Raw genomic sequence first — 12,908 nt, 5'->3', positions numbered from 1 at the left:
CAGGGTCTTGGGATCAAGTCCCATGTCAGGCTTCTTGCTCAGCGGGGAGCTTGCTTCTCTCTCTGTCTGCTGCTCCGCTTGCTTCTGCTCTCTCTCTTTCTCTCTTGATCTCTGTCAAATAAAAATAAATAAATAAAATCTTAAAAAAAAGAAAAATTATGAGGAAAACATCCAAAAATTGTGAATACTTTATCAACCCTCTATTTTCTGGCAAAGAATGCTATTATTATGTTTTAGCAAAGGAGTGACTGGGTCCCATCTGTGGAACATCTGTTCTGTGGAAATCTAAGTTGAAAAACCACTGTCCAGTAAACTGAATGTCTTAGCATCTGAGCTTTCTTTTCTGCTAGGTATTGTTAATGCAGTGTATACATTTGGAAAAACGTTGTTGTATTGTCAACTGATTACTAGGCATTGACTTGTGTTTTGGTATTTATGTAGCTTGGGCTGCCATAACAAAATACTGTACTGGTGGTTTAAACAAGAGAAATTCATTTCTCACAGTTCTGGAGCTGGGGGATCCAAGACCAATGGGTGACCAGCTTGGTTTCTGGTTGAGGGCTCTCTGCCGCACTTGCACATGGCTACCCTCATGCCTCATATGCCTTTCTTTAGTACACATATGTATAGAAAGAAAAACAAGGGAAGGGAGTGGGGAAGAGAAAGCTTTCTGGTGTCTCTTTTAAGGACACTAATCCTTTCACAGGCCCACCCTCATAACCTCCTCTATCCCTGGTTATCTCCTAGAAGCCCTCTTCTCCAAATATTATCACAGTGGGGGGTTATAGCTTCAACTTAAGAATTTGCTGGGAGGGAGAGACATGACTCAGTCTATAGCAGGTTTTAATGGACACTTTTAAATGTATTTATACAGTACAAGAAATTGCTTACTGAGGAAGGACAAAAAATAGGAACCTTTGAGAGATTTATCTCTGGTTCTCTGGCCGGAGCAACCGCACAGACTATTATTTACCCCATGGAGGTAAGTAGCATTGTGCAGCCTGACTGTGTTGGTGGTGTTCAGTTCATGATCTATCACTGGGTAACAGGTCATCCCCAGATTAACAGTTTAACAGGCCTTTATTATCTCACAGTTTCTATGGGTCATGGGGTACCCCTGGATCAGGGGTCTTCTAGGCCTAGAGTCAAGGTGTAGGTCAGAGCTGCAATCAAGGCAAAGTTCAACTGGGGACGGGTCTGCTTCCAAGCTTGCTCTCATGTTTGTTGCTGGGCCTCCCTGGCTATTAGAGCTGGAGATGTCAGGTTCTTATCTCAGGAGCCGTCTCCTCTGGCTGTTTCAGTACCCGTACAACACAATAGCTGCTTTTCCCAAGCTGGTGATATGAGAGGGAGAGAGAATTGTTAGCCAGCACCCAAGATGGAAGCTGCAATCTTGTCATTTCTGCTATTCCTGTTAGTCACAGACCACTCTTTGAGAGCATGGGAGGGAACACCAGCTGCTACAATGTTGATAAGAATTATAACACCCATTCCTGTCCAAAGAGTTTCTGTGCTATAAATTTAAGAGTAGATTTGATTAGGTGATGGTAATCCTCACTAGACATCCTCCCATTAGAGCATGGGATTGGCAAACCATGTACGTGGAGAGTACTTTGTACAGCCCTGGAGCTAAGAATGGCTTTATACATTTTAAAAAGTTGGTTAAAAAGATTTTAAAAATATGCAACAGACCTGAAGTTTTAGACCTGCAAAGACTAAATAAAATATTTACTATGTCACCTTGGTAGGAAAAGTTTGCCAACTCTTGCTTTAGAGAAAAACAGTATTGTAGACATGGCTATCTTTATTGATATGAAAAAGGGTTTTTCAACAAATAATAAAATCTAAGCAAAACATACTCTTAATCCTTACCTTTGTGATATGCCTATTAACATGGCTTTCCTTACAAGCATCTTAATATGGTTATTTCTATGATGAGCCACACTCCTCAAAAAATATCCTAACTGAATACATCCTCTTACATCCCCCATCTCAGTTAATAGCATCACCGTCCTGCCTCCCTGCTGCCCGGCTCCTGTGTTCCAAGCTAGAAACATTGGGGTCATCCTATAAGCTGCCATTTCCTTCACCCTCCATATCTAATTGATCAGCAGTCAATTTTAAGACATCTTTAAATTATTTGCCATTTTCTGTGCCCTCATTCAGATCCTCTTTACAATAAACAGATCTTCTTGGCTCTGGTGTTAGCCCCGAATTCAGTAGACATTCTATGTGAGGGATAACACTTCAACAAATTGGGCAGTCATTTGAGAGACAGTATGTGCTAGGTATTTATTCTCTGTAAAATCACTTCCTTTGACTTCCATGATGATTGAATTAATATAAATGATAGTATTTGTTACATTCTTTTATAACTAGGTTATGAAAACCAGGCTGGCTGTAGGCAAAACAGGACAATATTCTGGAATATTCGATTGTGCCAAGAAGATTTTGAAACATGAAGGCATGGGAGCTTTTTACAAAGGTTATGTTCCCAACTTATTAGGCATCATACCTTATGCAGGTATAGATCTTGCTGTGTATGAGGTAAGTCTGTAGCAATCTTCTGAATCTGAAAATGTAATTAAATAGTTCTTATTGTTAGAATTCGACTTTATATAAAGAAGCCCATATATACCAGGAAATAATTTGTCGCTCAAAGTAGATTCAGGGGTGTGTTATTTGATCAATTTTTTTTTAAGTACCTTGAATATGAAACTCATATGCCTGTGGTCACCTCTGTATCAGATTTCCCTGTTAATTATGTTTATTAAGGAAGAGCCTAAATTCATGTTATATAATGTAAATGTTAATTGTTATATAATTATAATGTAATATATATTTGTTCAGCTTAGAAGATGGTACTAGGGATATTTTTTTTTTTTTGAGGGGAGAGGGCACATTTTCTTTGATTTGTTAAAATCTGCCATCATAAAGCCAAGAGACTGATGTGGATGGCACAGATTCATCCCTGGCACTGAAAAGACAACTTAGACTGCACATCTTGGATCAACTCTGCCATTTAAACCATTTAATAATTTATGAATCTGACAAACAGTCTCAGTTTTTGCCTTTAAAAAACTGAAGTTTTTGGCTCAGGTCATGATCCCAGGATCCCAGGATCGAGCCCCATGTCAGGGTCTCTGCCCTGCGGGGAGCCCGCTTCCTCCTCTCTCTCTGCCTGCCTCTCTGCCTACTTGTGATCTCTCTCTGTCAAATAAATAAATAAAATCTTTAAAAAAAATAAAATAAAATAATAAAAACTGAAGTTTTGGTTGGGGAGGACGACAAACCAGCTGCTAAGTCACAGTGTAAGGGAACTAACTGTGCTGTGGTGGAAATAATTCTATAGTGGAGGGAAGGGATGGAACATGGAATGCAAATAGCTTTATTAGAATATAACTTACACACTATACATTTCACTCATTTAAAGTGTACAATTAAGTGGCCTTTGGAATTTAAAATTTAATTTAAAAATTGTGGTAAAATGTATGTAGCATAATATTTGCCATTTTAACCATTTTTAAGGGTACAATTCAAGGATGTTAATTACATTCACAGTGTCCTGTCACATCCAAATAGATCGTAATCTATTTCCAATACTTTTTTTAAAGTATTTTATTTATTTATTTGAGAGCAAGAGTTGAGTTAGTGCAAGCAGGGGGAGCAGCAGACTCCTCCTCAAGCAGGGAGCCTGATGTGACTGAGGCTTAACCGTTAACTGAGCCACCAAGATGCCCCCATTTCTAATACTTTTTCGTGATTCCAAACATAAACTCCATTAACTGTATTGAAATAATTCTCTACTCTCCCTTCCCCCACCAGCCCCTGGTAGCCACTAATTTACTTTTTGTCTCTATGAATCATCCATTCTAGTTATTTCATACAAGTAGAATCTTATAGTAATTGTCCTTTTTTGTCTGGCTTCTTTTACTTAGCATAATGTTTTCAGGGTTTGTCCATATTGTAGCATGTGTCAGAACCTCATTCCTATTGGCCGAATAATATTTCATTTGGTGTATATACCACATTTTGCTTATCTGTTCATTTGTTGGTAGATACTTGGGTTTTGGGGGGTTTTTTTGTTTTTTGGCTTTGGTGAATAATGCTGCAGTGAATATTGGCAATGAGTATATGAGTATCTGGTGAAGTCTCTGCTTTCAATTCCTTTGCGTATATCCTGAGGCATAGAATTGCTGGGTCCTATGGTAAATTTATTTTAAGCTTTTTGAGGAACTGTCAAACTGATTTCAATCTGATTTCCATGGTAGTTGTACCCTATTTCATCCTACCAACAGTACACAAGAATTCTAATTTCTCTACATCCTTGTTAACGCTTGATAGAAGAAACTATTTTTTTTTTAATAGTGACCATCCTGATAGATGGAAGGCAGTATCTCATTATGCTTTTGATTTGTATTTCTTTTATAATATGTGGGGTTGAACATCTTTTCATATGCTTGTTGTCCATTTATATACCTTTTTGGAGAAATGGCAACATTTTTTGCCAATTTTTGGTTGAAGTATAGTTGAGGCACAGTGTTATATTGGTTTTAGGTGTACAACATAGTGATTCAGCAACTTGATATGTTACGCTGTGCTCACCGCAGATGTAGCTTCCATCTGTCACCATACGACACGTGTATAGTGCCATCGACTGTATCCCTTGTGCAGTACCTTTCATCCCCATGACTTACTCATTCTGTAACTGGAAGCCTGTACCTCCCCTTCCCCTTCACTCATTTTACCCATCCCTTCCCTTCCTTTCTCCTCCCCTCTGACAACTATCAATTTGTTTTCTGTATTTAAGAGTTTGCTTCTGCTTTTTTTTGGGGGGGGGGGTTGTTTGTTCATTTGTTTTGTTTTTTAGATTCCACATATAAATGAAATCATATGGTATGTGTCTTTCTTTGTCAGACTTATTTCACTTAATACCCTCATCATACTCTCTAGGTCCATTCATATTGTTGCAAATGGTAATACCTTAGTTTTACAGCTGAGTAAAATTCCTGTGTGTGTGTGTGTGTGTGTGTGTGTGTGTGTGTGCATGCGTGCGTGCATATGCATGTACACACACACCCCATATCTTCTTTATCCATTCATCTATCCATGGACATTTAGGTTGCTTCCATATCTTAGTTATTGTCAATAATGCTGCAGTAAATATAGGGCTATGAATTAGTGTTTTCATTTTCTTTGGGTAAATACCCAGTAGTGGAATTGCTGGATTGTATGGTAGTCCTATTTTTAATTTTTTGAGAAACCTCTGCACTGTTTTCCATAGTGGCTGCACCAGTTTACATTCTCACCAACAGCGCATGAAGGTTTCTCTTGTGCCAATTCCTCACCAATACTTGCTCTTTCGTTTGTTTCTTTCTTCTCTTCCCTTCTCTTCTCTTCTCTTCATGTATGAGCTGTCGGGGTAGGCAGAGGGGCAGAGGAAAAGAAAGAGAATCTTAAGCAGGTTCCACATCAAGCATGGAGCCCGATGCAGGACTCAATTTCATAACCCTGAGATCATGACCTGAGCCAAATCAGGTGTCAGATGCTTACCTGACTGAGCCACCCACGAGCCCCTATTTCTTGTCTTTTTTATCCTAGTCGTTCTAACAGGTGTAAGGTGATATTTCATTATAATTGTAATTTGCATTTCCCTGATGATTAGTGATGTTGAGTCTCTTTTCATATATCTGTTGCCTTTGCCCATTTTTAATTTTTTAAATTGTTGTTTTCGGAGTTCTTTATGTATTTTGGGTATTAACCCCTTATCAGATATGTGGTTTACAAATACATTCTCCCATTCCATAAACTGCCTTATCACCCTGCTGATTGTTTTAAGTTGGTGAAGTTCTTTTATCTGTTTTTTATTTTATTGCCTATGCTTTTAATGTCCAAGAAATCATTGCCTAGTTCATTGCCTGGAAGATTTTGTCCTATGTTTTCTCCTAGGAGTTTTAAAGTATTAAGTCTTCTGTTTAGGTCTTTAATCCATTTTGAGTTAATTTTTGTACATAGTGTAAGGTAAAGGCCCAACTTTATCCTTTTGCATGTAGATATTCAATTTTCCCCACAACATTTGCTGCAGAGACTTCTTTTTCCAGTGCATAGTCTTGTTGATCATTTGGCCATATATTCAAGACTTTATTTATGGACTGTTTTGTTCCATTGATCTGTGTATCTGTCTTTATGGCAGTACTACACTGTCTGATTACTGTTGCTTTGTGGTATCTATTTTTTTTTTAAGATTTTTTTTATTTATTTGACAGAGCACAAGTAGGCAGAGCAGCAGACAGAAGGAAAGGGAGAAGCAGGCTCCCTGCTGAGCAGAGAGCCCAATGCAGGGCTCGATCCCAGAACCCTGAGATCATGACCTGAGCCTAGGGCAGAGGCTTTCAGCTGAGCCACCCAGGCGCCCTGCTTTGTAGTATCTGTTGAAATCAGGGAATATGAGGCCTCCGAGTTAATCTTCTTTTCTGAGATTATTTTGGCTCAGTGGGGTCCCTTGAGATTCCATATGAATTTTAGGGTGGTTTTCTCTTTTTCTTCAAAAATTATCATGGGGTTGTGGTGCCTGGGTGGCTCAGTCAGTGAAGCATCTGCCTGGGCGCAGGTCATGATCCCAGAGTCCTGAGATTGAGTCCCACAAAGGGGTCCCTGCTCAGTGGCAGGCCTACTTCCTCTCCCACAACCCCCTGCTTGTGTTCCCTCTCTCTGTCAAGCAAATAAATAAAATCTTTAAAAACAAAATTGCCATGAGGATTTGAGTAGAGATTGCATTGAATCTGTAGATTGCTTTAGGTAGTATATTACTTTGCTTGCACTAGCATAACAATTACTTCCCCCGCATGTTAGCATAGATTCTTATACTTAAAATATCATATAATTAAAAAGTGGATTAGTATATTTTATACAGTTACTTTCAATCATCGCCTTCCGATGGAAATACAAGGATGTAGGCTAATCGGGGCAAAGGCACAGCCTGGAGACTAATACCGTTGATTCTGCACCCTTGTTAAAAAATATTCCACTGAGGGGTGCCTGGGTGGCTCAGTTGGTTAAGCATCTGCCTTCAGTTAAGGTCATGATCCCAGGGTCCTGGGCTCAAGCCCCACATCGGGCTCCCTGCTCAGGGGGAGGCCTGCTTCTCCCTCTCCCACTCCCCCTGCTTGTTGTGTTCCCTCTCTCACTATTTCTCTCTGTCAAATAAATATGTAAAATCTAAAAAAAAAAAAAAAATGCCACTGAGACTCCTTTCCCTTGTTTCTAAAATTGGAAGAATAGTTCCACCTCAGGGAAACAACAAAATGAAATATATGTGTAAAGTATAAAATTGATGCAATTAGTAGAATTATATTGTTTTTATTAATACTCAGTGTAAGAAATGTTCTTGAGATACTGTGTTTGGAGTGCTGTTGATCTTAACATTAGTTTGGAAGACAAGGAGCAACCAGTGCAAAACTCAGGTGTTCTGGATCCCCACTAGCTCCGCCCGCCCCCACCTCTCTGCTCCCTGCAGAGCTGGTGCCTCCTCCAGGGACTGCTGCTCCTGGGAGTGTACCCCTTGATCTTGCAGAAATGTGGTCCGTCTCTCCTAAGGACAAGAGTGGCTAAGAAAGTGTTCATGCTGAGTGAGAGCTGTTGTTGAGTTGGTTGTTCACTATTTTTCTTCTTTCCTATATCTCTGGCAGCTCTTGAAGTCCCATTGGCTGGATAATTATGCCAAAGACTCTGTAAACCCCGGAGTTGTAGTGCTGCTGGGGTGTGGTGCTTTATCCAGCACCTGTGGCCAGCTGGCCAGCTACCCCTTGGCTTTGGTGAGAACACGCATGCAGGCTCAAGGTGGGTTTTGCTTTTTTTTTTTTTAAAGATTGATTTATTTACTTGAGAGAGAGAACATATGGCAGTGGGAGGAGAGGCAGAGGGAAAGAGAAACCCAAGTGGACTCTGTACCGAGCAGGGAGCCTGATGTGGGGCTAGAACTTATGACCCTGAGATCATGACCTGAGCTGAAATCAAGAGTCAGATGGCTGAGTCACCCAGAAGCCCCTCCCTTGGCTTTGATTACACTGTGTCCTCCTGGCTCTTCTGCCAGCTCATTGAGTATTCTCTTTTCCTAAGCCTTGCTGGCTTTTATTGCTATTTAAAATATGTAGCCTGTAACTTTCTTTTCTTTTCTTTTCTTTTCTCTTCTTTTCTTTTCTTTTCAATTGTTTTCTGTTAGTCACCATACAAGATTAGTTTTTGATGTAGTGTTCCATGATTCATTGTTTGTATATAACACCCAGTGCTCCGTGCAATACATGTCCTCCTTAATACCCATCACTGGGCTCACCCATTCCCCCACCCCCCTCCCTTCTAAAACCCTCAGTTTGTTTCTCAGAGTCCACAGTGCATTTCTTTTCTTTTTGGCTCTTTTGCTGGCCAGTCTCACTCACCCACTGCCATTTCTTTAAATAGTGCCCCCTGGGTATCTACAGCTCTATATCCAGTCTCTCTTCCAGGTACCAACGACTCCCACCCCCAACCAAGTCATCACTCATTATTTAATGACTACTTCTAGAGCCCCATGGTCAGGTGTTGGAAAGTCTGCCAGACTTTAGGGTTAGAACAGTCCACAAGACAGATGTTGTCCCTGCCTTTGCTGAGTGGAGAAAACATAGGATCAACAAGTAAACAACCTTATTAACACGCTTTGTAGAGGAAGCACAGAACAAGGGTCCCAAACCTTACTTGGGAGCCTGAGAACGTTATCATTTAAGCTCCTCCTGGAAAGACAGGTGGGAGTTAGCTGGGCAAAGATGGGTGGAAAAGAAAGAGCATTCTAGCCCAAGGAAAAGTATTTGTGAAGGCACTAAGGCAGGGGAAATGGGGACTGTTTGAGGCACCAAAAGACCGTGTGGCTGGAGAGAAAAATGCAACATAGTAACCAAATACTATGTATTCTCTCATTTAACCATCACAGCCATCTTTGGGATTGATACTAATATCCTCTGCATTGTGTAGATGAGTAACTGGGGCAAAGAGAGATTAAGTAACTTCCTTGAGGTTATACGTTTGGTAAATAGTGAAGCTAGACTTCAAACCCAGGCTTTCTGATTGGCAGCATCACCTGGCAATCCCTCTGCTCCCGTATGCCAACTCCACTTCAGTCCTCTCGTGGGCCACAAGGCTGTTGTTTTTAAAGTCAAGTTCCGATCCTTCTATGCCTGTGCAGTAACCTTTGTGATCTCCAGTGTCTTCCAAATAAATTCTGAGGTTCTTGGTGGGACTTTCAAAGCCTGTAGTAATCTGGCCCCACTTTATTTCTCCGCCTCCTGCCCCTGCGTGTAATAACCACGCAGATGGTCAGCAGTGTCCCCTAGCACCTGCATGTTCCCCCCCGTCTTTGTTGTGCCAGAAACATGGGCTTCTCCTTACCCTCTTTCTTGCCTCTTGAGGTCTTTTGCACCGCCCTGGCACCCTACATTTTCCCAAGTTCCCCAGAGTGTTCCCCTTGCTCCCCTTAATTCCCAGGATTGAACTACTCTCTTTTCAGTGTGTGATTAATGAGGAGGTGTGGCAGTGGCAATGCAGGGCTCGAGAAAGTACGTGAACTTTGGAGTCAGAAAGACTATCGGCTCTCAGTTCTCCCCTTACTAGCTAAGTGGACCAGGCCAAGTTTTTCCATCTTTCTAAGCCTCCAATTCCTCATTTATAAAATGGCTATAATACTTACCTCGCAGAATTGGTGGATAAGGTAACTAGCCCAGTATCTAACACATGATAATCAGTCAACATGTAACCGTTGTTATCATTGTTATTATAATTATGGACCTTACTCTCAAGTGCCGTGCAAGGAGAATTACATAAAGGGGTACTTTCTTGAGCCCCTTGGAATAAATATTATCCTTTCATTATATTCTCGCATGTCATTTGGAATCATAATTATGTATGACAGTAATAACAAAGCATGCTTGAATATTAAATTACCCTGGTTTCTTTTCTCTTCTTTTTTTTTTTCTAGCCATGATAGAAGGAAACAAACAGATGAACATGGTTGGCCTCTTTCGACGGATAGTTTCTAAAGAAGGAATCCCAGGACTTTACAGAGGCATCACTCCAAACTTCATGAAGGTGCTCCCTGCTGTGGGCATCAGTTATGTGGTTTATGAAAATATGAAGCAAACTTTAGGAGTATCCCAGAAATGACATGTTGAATTTTTTGCTTTAGCATGATTTTTGAAATTTTCAACAATCTCTGGAGTGACTTTTCCTCCGAGAATTACAAGTGTATAGCAAAAGAAGGCCTTTATTTCTCACCAAAAAAAGGAAGAGCATATCAATGATTATTTCAAACATTTGGGCTCAATTTTATATATATATATAGAAATGTCAAAAATCATAGTTTTGATAAGCTCATACAATTTTGAAAAGGCCAGAAAAATTGTATTTTATCTTTTCTTATTAGTACCTTTCTATACATCTAGGCCCTGAGTCCTAAATCTGAAAAATGTATTGCTCAAATTAAATATGTTTTATGTGATAATTATAAATCACTAATCTTTATTTTGGTTGGTTCAAGTACATGCCAGTTCCTTAACACTTAAGTGTCTTTTTGTACAAAACAAAATGATCAGAAAAACTTGAAACTTGAGTTGTTTTATGTATTTGGAATGTCTTTATAGACTGCTTAAAATTTCCTTGTAGAACCATTAGTAGAAAATCATTGCATGATAACATATCTTACAGCAGCCAAATAAATATAGGGCTTCTATCCTTATCTTTCTTGAAGCTGAATGAGGAAGAACTTAAGTGGCAGAATTCCAGGACATGCAAATACTGTAGTCCATTTATATTTTTGTATAAGGAGGAGTGATGAAATAATATTTATTTCAGCGGTCCCTTTTCCATTTTCCTTGCACGGTTATTTGGTTCCTGGAATGGCACACTGATTGTCAGTGTATTACTGTTAAATTATCAACACAAGGCAACTTATTTGAAAGATTCTATTTATTCTGTCATTACTTTGAAAAGCACCAGGAGACAAAACCCTCTTATTTATGTCAGCTTCTTCAGAGCATCTCTCTTTGTCCTTTGTTTCCTACTTGAGTCAGATTCTGTTTTAATCAGGAAAGCTTCTAGGGTGCATTATTAGTAATCTGACATTTCTTAATTACATGGGTAGGTTGATCATGGGTGAATGATATTTTCATTTCCCCCACCCTGTTGAATTTGTTTGAGCCTGCAGTTCTCAGTTTGGACAGCACAAACCTAGGAGATTAGTACATTTTAGTAGTAGTATATATCAACGTTATGTATTAGGTACCTACATTTAAATGAAAGGCCCAAGTTATAAACATATAATTCATATTCCCTCTTGCCCCCAGTTTTAGGAACATGTTATAATATAGAAAATTCATAATATTGATAACATTTTTTATTTTACTAAAACATTTTTGTAGTCAGCCATCTTGTTTTGATTTGTGTGATTAAGACTTAGATATTTATTAGTCAAAGTTGTTCTGTAGCTTTTCAGTTTAGTTCCTAAACTCACGTTTGATTTCTAGTGGTTTCTGTTATAAATTGCCAACATTTTAGTGAAAATCCAGTGATGTAATAGGCACTTACTTTACTTGAACCTACCTCTTATTTTTCCTGAACCAAAGAGAAATGTTGGAGTTGTGTTTATGAAACATTATCCTAAAATACAGTTTTTAATACATTAGTTATACTTGATAAATGTCTTTTTATTTTTATTATACCTGTGATAAACACAGGACCCTATTTTCTCTTCAGAGTTGTTTATACTATTGAGTAATCCAGAAATGACATATTAAGGTACATGATTAGCTTTTCCTTTTTTTACTCATGAGAATTATGAAATGAATGACTAGAATTTCAAGCTACTGAAAAGCAGTCATTGTTTATTATGAACTTAAATTTTTTGCTACTTAACATTGTAAGGTATGAATGTGATTTATCCATGCATCTTGTATCTTTTGAAAAAATCATCTGTGTCTTTCAAAAAGAGCCCAGAGTTGAAGATGTTTATTTCCGGTATTACTGCATATGTACTTTCCATTTATATTAAAAAAAAAAAAAGCTATATATTTGTTTTAAAAATGACTCGTTTCCTCATTTAAAAAGAAAAAAAGGGCCACCAAAAAAAAAAAAAAAAAAAAGGTCTGTATCTTACAGCTTCTATTCCTGGCAGCAGTTTGAATAATTGTTTTCACATCTGACTCCATATAACCTTCCCAAATATTTTGGCTTTTCCTGAATATCCATAGCAGTTGTCTCTGTCATATATTTTGGCATAAGATGATGTTTTTCCTAACATCCGAATTCCACATTTACTAGTTAGGGTTACACCTCAGTGTCAGGGTGAATTCAAAATCGTGGGATTTCTTGACACAACTTGGTGGCAAATCAGTTTGTCTGGAAGCCATGGGAAGCAGAGCTAAGTCAGTTTACTGGTAAGTGATTGAACATTTTTTTTTACAATGCAGATTACAGGGGCGCCTGGGTGGCTCAGTGGGTTAATGCCTCTGCCTTCAGCTCAGGATATGATCCCAGGGTCCTGGGATGGACCCTGAGTCAAGCTCTCTGCTCAGCAGGGAGCCTTCTTCCCCATACCCCCCACTGCCCTTCCTTCTGTTTGTGATCTCTGTCTGTCAAATAAATAAATAAAATCTTTACAATGCAGATTACAAATCTGATTTTAAAAAAATAAAAATAATACTAAGACTGCAAAAAAATTTCTGCATTCCAACTCAAATGCCAGCCAGACTCCAGGAATAAACATATATATCAGCCCTTCTCTGTCTGCTGTATGGGACCCTTTGTTAGAAAAATGCTGCTGGATTTATTTCTCAGTCTTGTTTGCACACCAAGAGAATAACCTTCACGCAAACAGGGATTATATATTA

At 39.0% G+C, this 12,908-nt stretch overlaps 1 protein-coding gene across 1 annotated transcript in view; it reads left to right on the top strand.

Annotated features, from left to right (window-relative positions):
* The window catches only part of SLC25A24 (solute carrier family 25 member 24), a 50,840-nt gene extending 38,833 nt beyond the window's left edge, over window positions 1-12,007 (top strand). The window contains exons 7-10 of the mRNA XM_082688271.1: window positions 875-982; window positions 2,380-2,547; window positions 7,689-7,839; window positions 10,004-12,007. Coding sequence (XP_082544397.1) covers window positions 875-982; window positions 2,380-2,547; window positions 7,689-7,839; window positions 10,004-10,188 — 612 coding nt within the window. The 3' untranslated portion in view covers window positions 10,189-12,007. The remainder of the gene's footprint in view (window positions 1-874; window positions 983-2,379; window positions 2,548-7,688; window positions 7,840-10,003) is intronic.
* The last annotated feature ends 901 nt before the right edge of the window (window positions 12,008-12,908 follow it).

This window comes from Mustela nivalis (genome assembly GCF_964662115.1).
Source record: "Mustela nivalis genome assembly, chromosome: 10".
NCBI classification, from domain to species: domain Eukaryota; kingdom Metazoa; phylum Chordata; class Mammalia; order Carnivora; family Mustelidae; genus Mustela; species Mustela nivalis.
Note: the sequence above shows the minus strand (reverse complement) of the source record. Positions and strands in the feature narration are given on the sequence as shown.